The following is a 21,113-nucleotide window of genomic DNA, read 5'->3' as shown; positions in this document are numbered from 1 at the left end:
TATTTGTTGTCCATTCCTGTGTGTCAAAATCAACAAATAATTGTGTCAGCTCTTCATTAAAGGAATGTAATGGTTTCTGTGTATGTGGAAGATGGAGGAAAGATCTTTTCTTAGTGTTCCTGTGGAAATAGAACACAGGTTTTGATTTCTCCAACTCAACCCATATGCCTCCTCAACCCATCACCACTTCTATGCCTGGAGAACAGATTGAAGTTTTAGAGATGTTTCTTTGTGCTTCTGCGTACCAAAACTTAAAAAGAGAAGTTTTTCCTCTAATTGCTTGAGGATAATATAACATAAGGATAAATCCTCGCTGATGAGCTATCAAGTGGTGCAATAATCACTCGGCGGATGAGAATTGGAATCAAAAAGAAATAGAGGCAATATTAGTTGTGTAATCAATGTGATAATAGTGTATTCCATATATTATCTACTTAGGTCTATTATACAGTTCTGATCTTGGGTAAGTGACTTTCATAATTCCCTGGGAATAAGTAATAGTTCTCCAAACTATATAATCATAGAAAGCTGACTATCCCATGGCTGCCTTCTTACCCTCCATCGTGTTAGTCAAGATGCTGGCTATGCTCATGGCTCTTTGCCTTCCGGAGGAATCTTCTAGCATCTCCATTGAAATCTGGTAAGAACTTAGCCTTCTCTTTCTGACTTCCGTTTCAGTGGTGGTACCCTGCAAACCAAATACTGATGGCTCAAACCACCCTTTTCAGTGAGTAATACAACACAACATTAGCATTTCTTTGGAAAGTCATGCTACGTGCAGTTTTCCCAAGTAACAATTTTCAAATAATAATAAAATACTAATTTATTATTAAATTATAAATACTTAAAAAAATCACAGGTGATACCCTACAGGGTTAAAACAAGAATTTACCAGTTGGGTGCAATTGTATAAGGCAATTATGTTGCAGAAATATTTTAATTTACCTGTTGGAATTTCCAGAGAAATTTTTCATAAATCATTTATTATTTAGTTTAATTCAAATGAAAAGTATTTTAGCTTTCTCAATAATTAAAATCAGATTAATCTTCCCACAAAACAAATAATAGTATTATGTAATATTAATATTAATGCTGAATTATTTTCTTGAGGCTATATTGAAAATATTGACATATATGGGCCGATTTTTTTCTATGCACAAACACAGATGTACAATGAAATGTGTGTGCTTTCCTGAGATTTTTTAAATTATTTCCATGTGCCATCCTATAAGAAATCAAAACATTTTAGAGTCATTTAATAGACATCAGAACATTTTAGAGTCACTGTAAAATATTGGCAGTTGTACCGAAACTGCCTGTTATCAATATGTTGGTCATTAAATTATTTAATTTTAAGTATATGAAATTTCCAGAATATGAATAGACTATTATACAATTCTGGGAGAACAGACATCTGTAATAGGTTGTCATAGTGGCCATTATTTTGTGTTGAATTTGCAGATAGGAGTTTTCACCCCAAACTCTAAAAACCAGGCTCTTTTAACCTAAAGCATTTGAAAGTTAATGGTCCCATACAATTCAATTGGTTCTCAAGATTCTATTGTTTTTTTCATTCAGTAAAATCATATGTTATTTTTAAGGACTTTCATTTTGGGGAAGTAGGATAGTATAACAGGCTAAACCGCCCAGGCCTTGATTATTTCAAATCGGTGTATAATGTCAGTAGTAGCTAATTTATTATCTATTATCACCTCTGGCCGATGTCCAGTAGGTGAGGTTAGAGCTGATGGTCCACCCACCAAGGAAACCACACCATTGCAATCCACAGTGCTGTGCATCTTCCCATTGGCTGGAAGCCCTGGCACCATCCTGGATGACATACTGGCCTGACTAACGTTACTGTTGCGTCGCTCTCCGTGTCTGTGCGGCACAAACAGTGAGTCTCTCCTGCTCTCGCTGTCTTCAAATGTACTGTGTTCATCATCAGCAAAGTCATTTTCAGAACCGATATCCTTTGCCCGACCTCTGAAGCTGAAAATACTTGTTTTGCTATTGCGTCGTGGGGAAAACAGGGAACCACGGATACTTAACAGAGACTGAGGAGAGAGCAAGGAAGGAAAGAATGGGGACAGGGGACACAACTATTTAATGAAAGTCTTAATATTGCAGAATCTATTTGCTTTTGGGTAAGAATAGTCTTGCTCTTAAACACGGTTTATCAAATTTATAGAGAACACATATGTTTGGATATTTTTATTAAAGACCACAATACAAATTTAAGTAATTTTTCTGATTAGGAGTTCTAATCTGCAGTTCACTAAGTGCATGACCACTTCATTTAATCTTCACTGTAGTCCTATGAGGTGGATTTTGTTATCGTAATGTTCTAGGTGGGGAACCTGATGCTGGAGAGGACAAATGATTCTTTTTAACAGGTGGCTTTCACTCCTAAATGCTATAATCTGAAAGGGCACACAACTTGGAAACTAAGTTACAGTTCAAGTGAGACTGTTGGCTTGAATTTAAAATATTTGGACCAAGTAGGTTTCTTCTGGATGATTTAAAAAAAAAAAAGGCATTATCTCTCCATTCTCCTTTTTTGAGTTTTAAAAGGAAGTTACTGTTATTTTCTGGGCCTTCTTGTCTTTTGCACATGGGCATAAAAGCCACAAAACTTATCTATGATGCTGTCTTCTAAATTTGCTAAGTTTTCCAAATGGCTACTAATGATTCACTTTGTTTGAGAGAGTATATGCCATAGCAAACACAACAGAGAGAATTCCTAGATTGTGTATAAATTATTATTCTTACCTAAAAATTTAACACTAGTTTTAAAAATACTTATACATGTCTTCACCGATAAGGGTGAGGTAGAGGACAGCTTATCCTTCTAATATCAATTTAATTTTATTAAAAGGAATTGGATGATTTTTTAAAAACATACATATATTTATGAATAAATCAAGTAGACAGTTTCTGATACTAAATAATGAGAATTTAACATTAAGTCCCTTCTTTCATTTTTTGAATGGCTTTTAAATCAGTAGCACCAAATAATTCTTTGTTTGTTTTAGCCTTGATGATAGTTTTCAAAAACATCTCTAGTCTCCTGGCGAATTTTTTACTCCCTTCCTCGTTGACAATGGCATTTCCCATATTTTGTCCCCTCCCCTGCCCCAGCGACCTCTCATGACCTGTTCTAAATTTCTGTATAGCTGGGTAACATATGTAGATACATACACATGCATATGCATACATATCCACATTCAGCTGGAAATATACCTAGACCTTTCCTTTCTTCCACGAAGCTTCAATGTAAAACCAAAAATAGTAAGTTTAGCAGAAAAAACTATAAGGAAGGCAAACTCCCTCAAATTTAGTTTTGGTCCCTCTGCCTAATTAGGTCATGCTGATTTTATTATGCCCCTTTTTTAGCTTTATTTTATGGCTTTCCCCTGACTGCAAAGCACTAGAATAATCTTTTTTGTCCTCTGTGTCAGTGATATTCTGGAAAGATACTATTCATCGAGAAATGTGCTATTCCTTTGGATTTGGTTAGAAATATTCACAGGAATTAATGACTGCTCAGCTTATCCAGGCTGAGACTGTGTCTATGTGACACTCAGTTCATGTAGCAGGTTTGTCTACCCAATGTCAGGCAGTAGCTAGACTGATTTTCTAGTCATCAAAGTGATCAAAAAATTAGACATTGTGAAGACATTCATTCAGCCCTCAATAATAAGGAATGATGATGCTTTTAATCTCCTCACACTCAATTTAAATTATCAATATAATATTTTTGTGTCCACACTCATGGTTTGAAACCTTGGTGTGTATTTTGAGGTCCCAGCTTTCTGGAACTGGGATTCAGTAAGCAGGGGCAGGACACTGTGGTGGTGGTGGTGATGTCTGACTCTTGTGATCCCATGGACCGTAGCCCCCCAGGCTCCTCTGTCCATGGGATTCTCCAGGCAAGAATGCTGGAGTCGGTTGCCATTTTCTTCTCCAGGGGATCTTCCCAACACAGGAATCAAACCTGGAGCTCTTGCATTGCAGACAGATTCTTTACCGACTGAGCTATGAGGGAAGACCCAGGACACTGGGATCTGAGAATTCAAACATAGATTCTAGGCGATTCTAATGCAGGTGGACCTCACCCTGCACTCAGAGGAATGCCAGCTTTGAAAAGAAAGTGAAGGTGTTAGTCGCTCAGTTGTTTCCGACTCTTTGTGACTCCATGGTGTGTAGCCCACCAGGTTTCTCTGGCCATGGGTTTCTCCAGGCAAGAATACTGAAGTGGGTTGCCATTTCCTTCTCCAGGGAATCTTCCCAGTCCAGGGATTGAACCTGGGTCTTCCTCATTGCAGGCAGATTCTTTACCATTGAGCCACTTGCATAGCCCTAATACCAGCTTTGTCTTACACTAATTCCTAAGATGGTTCAATTCAATCATCTTCATATACCTGTATTAGAATATTGTCTTTGGAAACTTAAAGTCTGTCTACACATACTGGTTGGGAGTGTGTGGTATGTGTGTACATCTAAAATGTATCTGGTACATGCCTTTAATTTGCATGTTTTTATGTTGACATGTTTTCAGAGGCGTTTCAAACCCTTGGGTTTATTTGAAATTTCTGTTCACTCTTTGGAAAGTATAATAATGGGTGTGAGTACAGCTTTCAAGACAACAGAGACTGAAAAAAGAAGATAGCAAAAATAGTATTCAGAGAAAATAAACCAAAAATAACACACTAGAAGATGCAGCAGAGTGCAGGGAATACCCACAGCTGTGGCAGCCCTTTCTCTGGAGAAAACAAGCTTTTATGCATTAAGGACCAAAAGCCCAACTTTCTTGGCCTCAGGCATGCCAAAATATAAATTCTGGGTATTTTTTTTTTTGTCTTGTTCTAAGAAGGTAAATCTGAATTCTTTTTCTTAATTTTCAGTAGCGAAAGGTAAAATTGAAGCATTTAAGTGTAAGGACACAATCCTGCATGCAAGAACTGAACTTGAAGTGAATTGGGAAGTCAGAATGGAAGACACAGAGAATTTGAAGATGTTCTAATAGAAGCATGGCATTTCAAGTTAAATGTATGTGGCTTATCAACGTTTTCAGTAAGTCAGCAACTACACTTGGTTCTAGCTAGGAAGCTTCTGTTTTAAAATAAATTGCTTCCCTGTGTTCAAACAACATTGATAAAATCTTGGCAGGAGGATTCACTTTCCATTGTTTGCCTTTAAGTACTTTTTCATGTTGTACTATAAACATGTACTCTGTATTTAAGAATAAAATAATATAATAAATGTAAACTAACACCTAAAATTTATGTTAGTAGAGGACAGGGTACTCATAATTTATGGCTAATGGGCCTTAATGATTTTAAAGATATATTTGTTTTGAACATTATGCCCTGTCCACCTTGTTTGTTTGTGTAAACAAACTCTCTTTCCTTTTAGAGAGTTTTTTTACAAAACCAGAAACTGTAAAATGCTTCTGGTATATTTTTGCTTGTGATTGTGTTAATGTTTTGTGCATATTTTTACTGGGGTATGTAACTATCAATGCTAATAGGCTATTTCTTTTACTTTGCAACATCTGCTGTCTATTTTATCCATTTATCTATCAGTCTACCTGCCTATCATCCTACCATCTCTCTCTCTTCCTATCTCCCTATCTGTCTCACTATCTCCAAATATGAAATGAACTACATATAATATATGTATATATATAATATATATATATATACCAATTCTGTTTTTGGTATTTAAACTCTTGATTTTCAGCTAACTTCCTATTGCTGTTGCTCCTCTTGTTTCACTCAACAGGGGCTTCTCAGCTGCTTCTTGAACATTCTGGGCATATTACCACATCAGGGCCTTCCACTTGCTCTTCAGTGAGGCTAAAATGCACTTCGATAGATAGCCTGTTCTCTTGCCTCCTCAAAATCTTTGCTGCAAGGTCTCCTTTACAGTCAAGGCTTCCCAAACCATCCTATTTAATTTTTTTTAACCACCAGCTACTGCTCTTGATTTTCTTTTCTTGCCTTTCCCCTGCAATTGTACTTATCACTTTCTGACATAGTCTATGACTTACTTATCTTGTTTATTGTCTGTCTCCTCCTTCTGTATAAAAATCCATGAGGTCAGTGAATTACATTGTTTTGTTCACTGAGTTTTTTTTTTCTAGAACTATTTCTTTCCTCTTGTGAACCATAGTAGGTGAGCAATAAATATTTGTTGGTTGGCTGACCCAGGTTAAAATAATTAGAAGAGTTAATACTTCAGAGCACATGAAATTCTAATAGAACCAAATAGTGTTCAAAGCCATAACTGTACTTATCACAGATTTCATAATTATTTACTATTCATTATGCAACAGATAAAACTTATAAGCAAAGTTGATACTATTTACCCTATTTGACTTGAAAATATGCTGAAGAATTGGGTACTTGGCATTAAATCAGAGCAAAAATAGACCGTCTTTTACTTAATTCTCTTCGAGAGAATTTGGGTCATAATTTCATCCTAATGTATCATGGAATGACATCGTATCAACATAATGGAAGATACAGTACAGTTCTCACATCAAAAGACAGAAACAAAATCCAGAGACATTTCTTTGCAAAATTCATACATATCTTGCAGTAATGTATCTAATACATTAGATATTAGTAATATCTAATACTGAGATATTAAAGGCAGAAAACCATGTGCAAAAAAGGTAGGTTCATTTGAGGTCTCAAAATGGAAAAGGTAGACAAGAGATTACAAAACCTCACTGAAGGAAAAAGTTCGATAGGTAGGTTTCACTCCTCCTACCTCCCAACAAAGCAGATTGAGAAAATGGCCTCGAAATGCTATAGTGCTTAAAACTGATTACTGTAAAAGAAAAGTTATTAATGATTTAATAAAAGTCTCTTTTAAAGACAGTTTATGATATACATTTAAATAATCATATTAAATGTTAGTTCCCTGTCCCTCTTTTACATCAAATGCTACAAAAATATACGAAGATACAGAAATGACAAAACAAACTGGAATCCTTAGTAGAAAGCTGTACCTGATGAGGGGAGTAGAATTTCTTGTCACTAGTTAGTCGATTTCCATCCATGGAGAAGAGGAAACTTCTTCTTTTGACACTGTCCTCAGATTCAGACTTGGGAAACCTGTTTCCCTCTCCTTTGTTGTTTCCTTCAAGATTCTCCCTCTGTCTTCTTTTCTTTCTTCGGTTCCTCCACTCCTTAGCACTTTTGGAGCTTAATTTTGATGCTTCTGACGAACTTTCCAAGAGCTCTCCTAACCCACCTATTCCACTGAAATCTCTTGAAGCAGCTGATGCTGCTGCAACTGCCTGTGTAAATAAAACCAGGCACTATTTAGAACATGCAACTTTGGAAAACAGTTGACTGTGGTACATATGTTGCCATTTAATACAGTGAACTATATTTGAAAGTGTATGTCTTTCTGGTCATTTTTATGTTTTACTACAAGAGAGTTTACTTAATAATGATACATTTTTGCATAGTATAAAGCAATATGTTAGCTTATGAATTAGAAAAGTCTGGTTTGGCACATCTTCTGAAGTCTTTTTTAAAAAACTCTGTTGAGATTAGCTTCATTTCAGGGAACAACTGCTCTCTTAAAAATATCTTCTACACTTTAAAAGCAAATGTTCTCTTAGTGGTGGTGTCTGGTCTGATTACTATTCCAATTCCATCCATAGGTTTGTTCCTCCCACTTGTGATTGTGAACAACTGAGTGGTATTTTTTTCTTCTAAATCTAGGACAAAAGACTTTTCTTTTTTTGTGAATTCAAAGCATTTAAAGTATCTACTTTTTACCTCTAGGGGGAAATAGTGGGAATGTATTGGCTAATTTATCCTCTTCCTTCATTTGAATCACATTCAGTAGTATTTATTATTCGCATTTCTGGGTTCCTGCGTACTCATCTGCTCAGTCATGTCCAGCTCTTTGCGACCCCATGGACTGTAGCCTGTCAGGCTTCTCTGTCCATGGGATTTTTCAGGCAAGAATACTGGAGTGGGTTGCCATTTCCTCCTCCAGGGGATCTTCCTGACCAAAAGATTGAACCTGTGTCTCCTTCATTGGCAGGCAGATTCTTTACCACTGAGCCACCTGGAAAGCCCTCCCATTCCTGAGGTCATATTAATCCCAGAGTCTAACACGATTAATTTATTGCATAGCACTTTTAGCTTAAAATTTTAAATGTTTATTTATTATTATTATTACAAATAATAACGAAAGTTTAACATATAAGTCAATAAATACCTGTAATAATCATTCAAAGGATTATGACTACTTCAAATATTTTCTTTCCATATTTCAACACTGAGTATACTTAAGCATTTTAGTATATGTACTGCTGAAGCAAGCGCTGCTGCTGCTGCTGCTGCTGCTAAGTCGCTTCAGTTGTGTCCGACTCCGTGCGACCCCATAGACGGCAGCCCACCAGGCTCCCCCGTCCCTGGGATTCTCCAGGCAAGAACACTGGAGTGGGTTGCCATTTCCTTCTCCAGTGCATGAAAGTGAAAAGTGAAAGTGAAGTCGCTCAGTCGTGTTTGACTCTTAGCGACCCCATGGACTGCAGCCCACCAGGCTCCTCCGTCCATGGGATTTTCCAGGCAAAAGTACTGGAGTGGGGTGCCATTGCCTTTTCCGGAAGCGAGCACTACTTAAGCTTTTTAAATTTCTGCACCTACTAAAGAAACACAGCAGCTTTGAGGTGAAACATGGCATGCCAAATCTTTTGTATTTTTATTTACGTGAATGGTATTTTTAAATGGGAAATGATCTAAACACTAATTGGAGAGGATATGAAATTCAAAGCTGAGTTCTCATTAAGTATGTTCCTGTTTATAAACATAATCATCAAAATGGAAATAATTAAAATAGTAGACTACTGGTTCAACTCTTTACATATGTCAGTACTGAATACAAGCAACTCTAATACAGCTGCTCCTTGTTCTATCTTCTCCTCTTTGCCACTAGACATATTCTTGTCTATTCCTATAGATAGGAATTCTGTCACTTGTGTATGTGTGTTTGTGTCTGTCTGTCTGTGTGCACATTGCATATTACGTCATTTGACATAAAAAAGATTCAGTAAATGTTTGGTGAATAAGGGTAAAGAAAGGCACTATACTGTCGGTTGTCTCAGATACTGAATGGGGGTATGGGAAGAATAAGACAGACTTGACTTTTCAAGATCTTATAAAAGCTAGGTTTTAGAATAGTCTGCATAACAGAGATATATTTTAGAAAAGAACAGAAAACTCATATTGAATGCTTTGACAACATTTTCTCCTTTATTTTCTCCTTCTTGAGAAGCAGGCCCTTCTAAGTAGCTTCCATTTCTGAACCTCATCTCAACTAAAAATTTTAAAAAAGGTTTAAAACTAAAGGTACTATGAAACACATTCCATGGGATTAACATGACCCCACGGATGGGAACCATAGTATTACATATAGTACGAAATATATGTGTTGGGCCAAGGAACATGTAAAATGTTTATATTGATTGCTATATTCATTATAGAAACCGAGATCTAAAACTTGATAAAAGACAATCCTAACATTTAAATGAAACATTAATTCAGAATTTGTATATTTATAGAATGCATATAATCAGATATCCAGATTTTTTTTAATTGAATTTTTCTCTTTTTTTGGCTGAGCCATGTGGTATGCAGCATCTTAGTTTTTAGTTCCCTAACCAAGGGTCAGTCAAACTTGTGCCCTCTGCAGTGGAATCTTTGAGTCTTAAACATTCAACCACCATGGAAGTCCCAATTAAATTCTTGATCATGGATATCACTTTTAATGTAAGTAATGAAAGATGATAAATATTAAGGGCCCTTTATAAATATGAATAAATTTAATATAAAAGTATACAATAAAGTGGATAAATGAAGGACTAATTTGAGCAAGTTAAATATAGTTGCATAGTGCTTGATACATAGGAGATACATAATTTACAGCACTCCTTGAGAGAATGAAAGTATACATATTTCTTTTTATCCAAATAAAGTCCTTAATTTTCCTTTCCCCTTTGTATAGAGAAAAACATAGAATTCACAGTGCCAAATCATTTATTCACTTGTTTGTTGTCAGGAGAAAAGGAAGTGGAAGTGGTGGTAATAGTCTCTTGACATAATTCTGAAACTCAGGTCCATTAAAATCACTTCCAGAATTTGTTTTGCATAAGACATGATTTCCCTTCCTAGACTAGGTAAACAGTTGGAATAACTCAAAACCAAAACAGATTTTTGTAAGGCAACAACGGTAACCTCCCGACACAACACATTTTCTGTGTCACTCGTCAGCTCGAATCTGTCACTTATTCCACTTCCAGGGATTTGTCAATTCCCTCAGAGGCAGATGTTTCCTGTCACCTCCCATGTCTGTGTACCTGTTTATACGCAGCTCTGTGACATGGCCAACGTCCTGCTTACTTAGGCTAATAGCATTACTTTCACAGTGGGTTTGCTGAATTCTTATTGTAACAGATAACAAATATGTGCTTAATATTTCCACAGGGAATAACATTTTGTTTTTCTTATCTCTGTGTGAAACAAAAGAGGCTCTATAACTTACTGTATCTGTGTGTCCTTAAAAAATAAAATAAAAATATATCTGTGATTATACTTCAGTGTAAACATAAGATCCAGTTTTAAAATCTCATTTTAAAACCTCAAGACATTAACTATACTTATTACAGTTCTACCCCAAATTATATTGGGCCTCTTAAATGTCACTATTTCTAATTTTGTCCCAAAGTTTACTGCTAAATTTTTTCTATCAGACCAATATATACTTCTGTGGAATATGCTACGCTGAGCACTTAGACATTTAAAGATCACAAATTAAATGCCAAACACAATTATGATGACATAGGACAAAACATTTCTCTCTTTGTCAGTTTGTCTTTGTCTTTTAAAGTTGTACTTGGTTTGTGAGCTGAATATGACTTTTTTTCATGTCTAAACAGTGATTAGCACTTAGAGGTCTTTGAACATATATTAAATAAAAATGGAAATGATGCTAGACTTCATGAAGTCTTTAGCTAGATAGCAGTTTTTGAAGAGTCACAAGTGATTAACCAGACTGACATTACACTGGAGCCCCAGTGATCTCATGGGTGTACTAAGTCTCCCTCTCTTTCTGTCCCCACCTCCCACCTCTCCATCAGCATGGGCTATTTACTGGTCACTGTTACCTGCATTGTCAATAAGGAAGTAAAATCAGCTTAGCACCCGTGCCATCCCCATCAATATTAAAACACTGGGATAATTTACCCTGAAATCAGTTTAAACTTTTGTGTATATGAACTTAAAGCTGAATCAAATCATGATTTGATCTCTGGACTCCAATAACTAACTTTCAAGTGAAAAGAACTGACATTTTGGCTGACCTAATTAGGATTTAGATAATTAGATTCTTTAAACTTCTACTAGACATAGTGTATTTACTGCTAAATTTTAAAGATTATACTCTTTTAACTGATGTAATATTTTACCCTAAAATGGCTGCAGTTCAGAATACATTCTTACTCCTGTACTGTAGGTTGGTTTAGTATTCTCATGCACATTGCTTTGTCTCTTTTTGTAAACGATGATAGAATAACCCAATGCTTTAAAATACAACTAGTATACACTGTCTATATGTGTATACACATATATATTATTTCCTATAACTTTTATTTTTAGCTTTGAAATGAAAAAATTCTTTGCCCTGTAAATAGCTACCATTTCATCATCTTACAAATGTGTTTTATTTGTAACGATCTGGAATAAACTCTTGAATACTTGAAATATAGGAGAAATTCCTGGCAAGCCTGAGGTATACTTTATAAGTTACACTCAAGTTATCACCAAATTAGTTTATGACTTTTTTTTATAGATCAATAAACTGTAACCATGATACTACTCTGTACCCAGTGTTAACAGGAAAATAAAGTCAGCATGTTCAGCAACTGTTAAGTATATGGTTGGTCTGAGTAACCAGATAAGCAATTCATTGTCAAATCTGTCTCACCAAAAAAAAAAAAAAAAAACAAACAAAAGCCTCCGTAAAAAGTACCTATTGCTGTATGTTGTACATCTTCAGAGTAACTCAGAATTATTAAAAATTTAAATTTTCAACACACAATTCCAAGGATATACTGACATTCAAATAATGCCTCTAATGTTTGGGAACATCCATTTAAAAAAATCGCTATGCACAAAAATTATTTGGATTTCTGCTTCTGGTTGAGATATAGTAACAGATCTGATTCACTCTTCCTCCTAAAACAACCACTAAGCAGCCTAGATACATGTAACAATGGTTTTAAAGAAATTATGAATGGGGGCATTGAGTTGAGTTTTCAGAAGGGTTTTCACGTAGCAGTAGGGAATAATTAGCCTTAGACTAAGTTCTAAGTTATACCTAACAAATCTTCAAAGATTTGAAGATGGAAAAGGATCAAACTGTTTACAAGTAATTTAACTATGTTCCCAAACTAAGATCAAGAATTTTTATAGCAATACAAAAATATCCAGAACCCCAAAAGATCAAGTTTCAAGTGTGTGGAATTTAACCAAAGTTTGCAATAAATGTAAAAAAAACAGGGATATATAATCAATAATGAACAGAAATGATTAAAATTGATCAAGATCTGACACAGATGTTAGAATTAGCAGACAAGGACTTTAGGACTCTATAAACATTTATTATAACTGTATTGTGTATGTTCAGTATGTTATCTATGTGGGAGAAGTAAAAGAAATTCCAATCAAGCTTTTCACGATGAAAGCTATGATGTTTGAAATGAAAATACCCTGGGTGGGACAAAGACAAATCTGATGATGCAGAAGAAAAGATGAAACAGTAGAAACTATGTGAACTGAAATTAACAAGCTAATTCTAAAACTCATATGCAGCTACACATTTTAAAAATATATTTGACCAAGAATAGTCAATACAGTCTTGAGAGAGAAAAATAAAGTTGGGGAGTTACCACTATCTGATTTCAAAACTCACTGAATAGCTACAGTGATTAAGAGAGTGTGGTTTTGGTGTAAAGAGAAATAAATCAATTGAACTAAATAGAATCCAGAAATAGACTTACTCACATATGGACAATTGATTTTGACAGTTTCAAAGGCTGTTTAGTGGAGAAAAAATATTTTGTTCCACAAGTGATGCTGGAATAATTAGGTATCCATATGCAAAAAAAGGGCTTCCCTGGTGGCTCAGGTGGTAAAGAATCTGCCTGCAATGCAGGAGACCTGGGTTCAGAACCCCTGGAGACTGGACTAACTACCCACTCCAGTACGGTTGCCTGATGATTACATTGACAGAGGAGCATGGTGGGCTACAGTTCATGGGGTCACAAAGAGTCAGATACGAGTGAGCAAATAACACAACAGCAATAAATTTTTAAAAAGGTTCAACTCATAAATCACACCACCTTACAGAAAAATTAGCTTAAAATGGGTCTTTGACCTAAATATAAAACATAAAACTTGCAGAAGAAAAATTAGGAGAAAATATTTGTGATGGAGACTTGGCAAAAAATATCTTAGATGCTACACCAAAAGCATGATCAAGGAAACAGAAAAAAAAATCTTGATAAACTGTACTTCATCATAATTTAAAACTTTTGCCTAAAAAAGTACAGTTAGGAGGATGAAAGACAAATTACAGATTGGGAAAAAAATGTATGCAAGGAATAGTTATCATGAAGGACTTATTTTTTTTAATACATAAAAATTACTCAATCTCAATGATAAGAAAACAACCTAGCTAAAAATATGGGGAAGACAGTTGAATATCCACTTTACAATAGAATCCATACAGATAGAAAATAAGAACAAGAAAAGATGATCAGCTTCACTAATTGTTAGGAAAATGCAAAATGAGGCAGAAATGAAATATTGCTTAGTAGAATGGTCAACAGGCTTCCCAAGTAGCTCAGATAGTAAAGAATCTGCCTGCAGTGCAGGAGTCCTGATTTGATCCCTAGGTCAGAAAGATCCCTTGAAGAAGGGAATGGCAACCCCCTCCAGTATTCTTGCCTGGAGAATTCCCTGGACAGAGGGGCCTAGCAGGCTTCAGTCTGTGGGTCGCAAAGTCATGACTGAGCAACTAACACACACGTAGAATGGTCAATAAGACTGACCACACCAAAGTTGGTGAAGATGTAAAGGGTATAATTCTCACCGACGTGAATTTGTATTTTGATTTGTCTTTCCATGACTTTCATCTTTCAATTTATGTTTTTTCTTGTAATCAAATATTGTTCTTCTCTCTTTTTTCCTCAAGACATGAATGCCCCATTCTCTATGCCCCCCTAGCCCAAACAGCCTTTAATACTAATGAAAATTTAAAGTTGGCTCTAATAGCAGATGCCTTCCAAATATCCTGATACCCTATTGTGCTATAGAAATCCTGAAGAATGATTAAGCATAGGTAGGCATGAAGTTTTGAGTTCAAAATTTGAGATCACATTTGAGATCAATCAATACAGAATAAAACTTCAAGTGTAATTAGGGGTGAAATAGGAATATTTGGAAATACCAGTTATGTATCTTTTTTGTATTAAACTGAAAATAAAGTTCTTCCCTGAGATTTCATAAGATAATTGCATAGTTAACCTCATCCTGAATATGTTTTCTACCCTGAGCTAATTTCCTCATGAAAGTGAAAGTGAAAGTCTCTCAGTCCTGTCTGACTCTTTGTGACCCCATCTACAGTCCATGGAATTCTCCAGGCCAGAATACTGGAGTGGGTAGCCTTTCCCTTCTCCAAGGGATCTTCCCGACACAGGAATCGAACCCAGGTCTCCCACATTGCAGATGGATTCTTTACCAACTGAACACAAGGGAAGCCCAAGAATACTGGAGTGGGTATCTACCCCTTCTCTAGCAGATCTTCCCGACCCAGGGATAGAACTGGGGTCTCCTGCATTGCAGGCAGATTCTTTACCGGCTGAGCTATAAGGGAAGCCCTCAGTTTCCTCATATATAACATCTAAAAAGTTACTTTGACCCTAACTTAAGAAACAATTTCAAGTTTCAATAGCTTTCTCTTTTCTAATGACAATGCCAGTGTGCCATATGAAAAGCCAGTACCAATTTTACCTCTGTGGTACAATATGCCTACTTTAAATAACAATGATGATATTAATAATTAATAACATTAACAATGATGATAATAATAATAAAGCAGCTTTGCTTTTTATCACCTGAGCTTCTTCCTGTTGCTTTTTAATCTGTTCAAGCATCTGCTGAAATTCAGCTTCTTTCTGTTCAGCCTCTTCCAGCGTTGCCTGATTCTGTTCTTCATAGGCCATGGCCACCACAGCCAGGATCAAATTCACCAGATAAAACGAGCCCAAGAAAATCACCAGCACAAAAAATATCATGTATGTTTTTCCAGCAGCACGTAATGTCTAGGAGGAATAAAAAGATCAATCTCAACAGTATTTTATAAAATGCCCCCAAATAAAGATCTGCTTACTAACATTAGATAGTCGGAAGACGAATGCTTATTAGCATACAATATATTTGACCAACATTATTTTTTATTTTAAAATGCACACACACACAAGTAACATTATTTGAGACTTGACTGTAGTGTCATTTGATGTAAGCATACACATTTTAAATTTTTACATATTGGATATACATTTGAGGACTACTAAAATGCTTTTTCTTAGAGTCTATAATGCAGGAAAATATTACAAGTAAGAATACTATTTTATTTTTTATTTTTTATTTTTTTTTTTTTCTTTTTCCATCCTGAACCCTCCTCCCTCCTCCCTCCCCATTCCATCCCTCTGGGTCGTCCCAGTGCACCAGCCCCAAGCATCCAGTATCGTGCATCGAACATGGACTGGCAACTCATTTCATACATGATACTTTACATGTTTCAATGCCATTCTCCCAAATCTTCCCACCCTCTCCCTCTCCCACAGAGTCCATAAGACTGTTCTATACATCGGTGTCTCTTTTGCTGTCTCGTACACAGGGTTATTGTTACCATCTTTCTAAATTCCATATATATGCGTTAGTATACTGTATTGGTGTTTTTCTTTCTGGCTTACTTCACTCTGGATAATAGGCTCCAGTTTCATCCACCTCATTAGAACTGATTCAAATGTATTCTTTTTAATGGCTGAATAATACTCCATTGTGTATATGTACCACAGCTTTCTTATCCATTCATCTGCTGATGGACATCTAGGTTGCTTCCATGTCCTGGCTATTATAAACAGTGCTGCGATGAACATTGGGGTACTCGTGTCTCTTTCCCTTCTGGTTTCCTCAGTGTGTATGCCCAGCAGTGGGATTGCTGGATCATAAGGCATGTCTATTTCCAGTTTTTTAAGGAATCTCCACACTGTTCTCCATAGTGGCTGTATTAGTTTGCATTCCCACCAACAGTGTAAGAGGGTTCCCTTTTCTCCACACCCTCTCCAGCATTTATTACTTGTAGACTTTTGGATCGCAGCCATTCTGACTGGTGTGAAATGGTATCTCATAGTGGTTTTGATTTGCATTTCTCTGATAATGAGTGATGTTGAGCATCTTTTCATGTGTTTGTTAGCCATCTGTATGTCTTCTTTGGAGAAATGTCTATTTAGTTCTTTGGCCCATTTTTTGATTGGGGCATTTATTTTTCTGGAGTTGAGCTGTAGGAGTTGCTTGTATATTCTCGAGATTAGTTGTTTGTCAGTTGCTTCATTTGCTATTATCTTCTCCCATTCTGAAGGCTGTCTTTTCACCTTGCTAATAGTTTCTTTTGATGTGCAGAAGCTTTTAAGGTTAATTAGGTCCCATTTGTTTATTTTTGCTTTTATTTCCAATATTCTGGGAGGTGGGTCATAGAGGATCCTGCTGTGATGTATGTCAGAGAGTGTTTTGCCTATGTTCTCCTCTAGGAGTTTTATAGTTTCTGGTCTTACATTTAGATCTTTAATCCATTTTGAGTTTATTTTATACTATTTTTTTTTAATTTTATTTAATACTATTTTAATTCCTTCCAGTGGAGTTACTACTCAATCCACACTGTCTTTCCACGTCATCTAGAGATAACATCGTTTTTCCCTCCTAGAGCCAATTAACCTTAAGTTGAATTTGAAATTTTTATATAATTGAATTTGAAAATCTTTTCACATGTTTCACATTATGTTTCACATAATATCCACAACTATATTATAAGCTCAAGTCATGAACATTCTCTGCATCCTCCCTAGCCCCTAGCAGAATGCTTCTCAACAAAGAATGTCAAAATATGTGTACTGACTGAACAGTTGGGATCCTAGGCACACTCACTTTATGATAGACCCTTCTCAGTATTTTAGAGTATTATAGACAAATGCCTCTACTTGTGATTTCATATATGCTCATAAATTTAAATTCTATGCATGTTATTTTGAACCTTACTGCTGTGCTCTGAATGCGAGTGTCCTACCAATTCATGTGTTAAAATCCTAATGCACAATGTGATGGTATTAGGAGGTATGGTCTCTGAGAGGTGCTTAGGTCATGAGAGTGGGACCCTCATGAATGGGATTAGTGCCTAATAGAAAGAGTCTCCAGAGAGATCCCTAGACCCTTCCTCCAGATGATGACACAGCAAAAAGTTGTCAACTTATGAGCCAGGAAGAGGGCTCTTGCCAAAATGCACTCATGCTGGTGTATTGATCTTGGACTCCCCAGTCTCCATAACTGTGGGAAATATATTTCTGTTATGGTATTTTGTTATTGCAACCCAAAGGGACAAAGACATTTACCAGCTGATAAAGGTTCTCCCAGTAGTCTTGAGTCATGAGTCGAAACAGAGACAAGAAAGCCCAGCTAAAAGTGTCGAAGCTTGTGTAGCCATAGTTGGGGTTTCGACCAGCCTTCACACAGATGTATCCTTCTGGACATTGGCTGCAAGAGAGAGGAATGGAGCTGGGCTCAGCAGAGCAGTTATAGCTATTTGAATACATATTGATTTACAGGAATTGTCAAAACCCAGAGTTGCTGTCTGTGATGAATTTTCTTGCTTTCTTATCCAGAACACTTTAGGTAATTGCTCACAGTGAAACTGTTATCAGATAAAATTTATCAGGAAAACCAATAGAAAACTTAGGTGCACAGGAGTCCTATTTATAGACCTTTAGCATGGCAGAGCGGCAGAAATCACACATTTTTGCACTGACACCTCTCTTTTCAAAGTGGCAGCAATCAATGATTAAAAATGAAAACCCAGAAAACCCAGCCAAAAGGTAGGGAACTGCTTAATAAGTTACTTCATTAGCCACTTCTGTAAAAATTCCTAAAATACAATTTTTATTTTAGAATAATTTTAGATATGCAGAAAAATTACAGAGTACAGAAACTTCCCATAGGTCCTATGCCTGGTTTCTTGTATTACTAACATCTTACTTTGGTATGTTTTAGTCAATATTGATACATTATTATTAATCAAAGTCCATCATTCATTCTTATTTTCTCAGTTTTTCCTTGATATCCTTTTTACATTCCAAGATCCCACCCAGGAGGCCACATTATGTTTGGTTGGCGTGTGTCTCTAAAGCTCCTTTTGGCTATGACAGCTTATCAGATTTGCCCTTGTTTTTGATTATCTTGACATTTTTGAGGAATATTGGTCAGGTATTTTGAAGAATTTCTTTCAGTTGGGATTTGTCTGATGTTTTTCTTATGATTAGATATTGAGGTTATGGATTTTTGGGAGGAAGACCACAGATGTAAAGTATCATTATCCTTATATCATATCAAGGGTACATGCGATCAATATGATTTATCACTGTTGATAATAACTTTCATCACCTGACTTGAGATAGTGTTTGTCTGGTTTCTCCATTGTAAATTTACTCTTTTTTTCCTTGTTTTTCCATCCTGCTCTCTTTAGAATAGTCATTATGTGTTGCCTACACATAAGGAACAGGGAGTTATGATCTACCTTCTTAAGAGTAGAGTATGTGAAGAAATTTATTTGGAATTCTACATGAGATTTATCTATTATCTCATTTATTATCTAATATTCAATCTTTTATGAGTATATACTCATGGATATTCATTTTACACTTGGAATTATAATGCAATTATATGTATAATATCATTGTATAGTTTTGCTTACATTGTTCCACTTTTGGCCATTGGACGATTTTCAGGTGACTCCTATATCTTTGCCATCACTCATGGTGGTATGTGTTTTGTTTTTGTTTGTTTTTCCACACTTTCTTACATTCTGGCACTACGATATGGTCCAGGCTCATCTTTCATACTTCCTGCCCGAGTCCTAGAATCAACCATTTCTCCAAGGAGCCTTTGCTCTTTTATTGAAGAGTGGATTAGAAACCATGATAGGGGTGTGTCTGTGTTTGTGGATACACATTTGTCTCCTTGCCCTGCCAACTGAGGGCCCGGAAGCAATGACACTGCCTTGGCAATAAACACGGCACCCAGATCGTGATTTCTAATACTATTCATATAGCCACCTGTGCCTAGGTTAAACTAAACGTGAGGTCATAGTCATTTCTCGAACTTTATTTCATTATTGCTGGATCATTCCAGATTCCTCCCTTTACTTATCTGTAACCCCTCACTCCAAAAGTGAGAAACCTGAGTTCTGTCATCTACTATCTGTATACTTAATTATTCAGTGCCAGTGTACATGCATAATTGTTTCTGGATTGTTAATCCATACTGTGATGAGAAACAACTTTATCAAGAAGAGTATAGTTCCTTTTGCCTTTAGTCTTATAGGCTCCATTCATTTCCAAAGTTACTTAGATTAGTACCTATTCCCTTCCTTCAGTTTATTATTTAAATGTATTTAGATACTTTGTCACATTCTGTGTTTCAACCTGAGATCTCTCATCCTCACACGATTAAAAAAAATTTTGCATATAATATTAAGTCTTTGTGCTGTAAAGTTTTGTAAATTTGACAAATACTTAATATTTACCATTTCAGAATCATACAGAATAATTTCTCCACCCTAAAAAATCCCCTATACATTACCCAGTCAAGCCCCTACTCTGAACCCCTGGAAAACATTGATCTTTTTATCATCTCTATTATGTATCTTTGGAGAAGGCAATGGCACCCCACTCCAGTACTCTTGCCTGGAAAATCCCATGGACGGAGAAGACTGGTAGGCTGCAGTCCATAGGGTCACTGAGGGTCGGACATGACTGAGTGACTTCACTTTCACTTTTCACTTTCATGCATTGGAGAAGGAAATGGCAACCCACTCCAATGTTCTTGCCTGGAGAATCCCAGGGACGGGGGAGCCTGGTGGGCTGCCGTCTATGGGGTCGCACAGAGTCGGACACGACTGAAGTAATTAGCAGCAGCAGCAGCATTATGTATCTTTTCCAGAATATCATGCAATTGGAATTAAACAGAATGTAGCTTTTTCAGATTGCCTTTTTTTTTTTTTTTACTTATTTAGATGCATTTAAAGTTCATTAATATTTTTATGGCTTTATAGTTTATTTATTTTTATTACTCAATAATATTTCATTGTATGAATATACCACAGTTTGTTTATGTTTTCAGCTCTTTAGGGACAACTTGATTGCTTCTGGTTTCTTGTGTTTGTGAATATAGATGGTATAAATAGATATTTACATCAGGCTTTTGTGTGGATATAAATTTTCAAATTAGTTAGCTAAATAGTTAGTGGAGTAATTACTGAGTTATATGGTAAGACTGTGTTTATTTTGTATGAAACTGCCAACTTGTCTTTTAAGTGACTGTACTATTTTGCATTCTAGCCAGCAGTGAATGAATGAGAATTCCTGTTGTTTTGCATCTTCACCAGCAGTTGGTATTGTCAGATTTTTTTGTTGTTGTTAATTTTAGTCATTCTAATAGATATATAATAGTAACTCATTACTGTTTTACCTTTCAACGCCCTAATGACAAATGATGTTGAGCGTCTTTATATATACTTATTAGCCATCTGTGTATATTCTTTTGTAGGTATCTGTTCAGTTTGCCCATTTTAAAATTGGGTTATTTTATTTTTTTTATTTTAAGGGTGCTTTGTGTATTGGGGGTACAAATCATTTATCAGATATGTATTTTGCAAATATTTTTCCCACTCCGTGGCTTCTCTTTTCACTC

General features: G+C 35.9%; 1 protein-coding gene across 1 annotated transcript in view; it reads right to left on the bottom strand.

The window, feature by feature from the left end:
• The window catches only part of LOC129646362 (sodium channel protein type 3 subunit alpha), a 91,364-nt gene that overhangs the window by 53,258 nt on the left and 16,993 nt on the right, over positions 1 to 21,113 (bottom strand). Inside the window, exons 8-12 of the mRNA XM_055572395.1 lie at positions 17,762 to 17,903; positions 15,209 to 15,415; positions 7,022 to 7,312; positions 1,713 to 2,057; positions 556 to 688 (exon numbers count right to left, since the gene is read on the bottom strand). Of these exons, the coding sequence (XP_055428370.1) occupies positions 556 to 688; positions 1,713 to 2,057; positions 7,022 to 7,312; positions 15,209 to 15,415; positions 17,762 to 17,903 (1,118 nt within the window). The remainder of the gene's footprint in view (positions 1 to 555; positions 689 to 1,712; positions 2,058 to 7,021; positions 7,313 to 15,208; positions 15,416 to 17,761; positions 17,904 to 21,113) is intronic.

This window comes from Bubalus kerabau, chromosome 3, assembly GCF_029407905.1.
Source record: "Bubalus kerabau isolate K-KA32 ecotype Philippines breed swamp buffalo chromosome 3, PCC_UOA_SB_1v2, whole genome shotgun sequence".
In the NCBI taxonomy this organism is placed as follows: domain Eukaryota; kingdom Metazoa; phylum Chordata; class Mammalia; order Artiodactyla; family Bovidae; genus Bubalus; species Bubalus kerabau.
The sequence above is the reverse complement of the archived record's forward strand: the minus strand, read 5'-3'. Positions and strand labels throughout refer to the sequence as shown.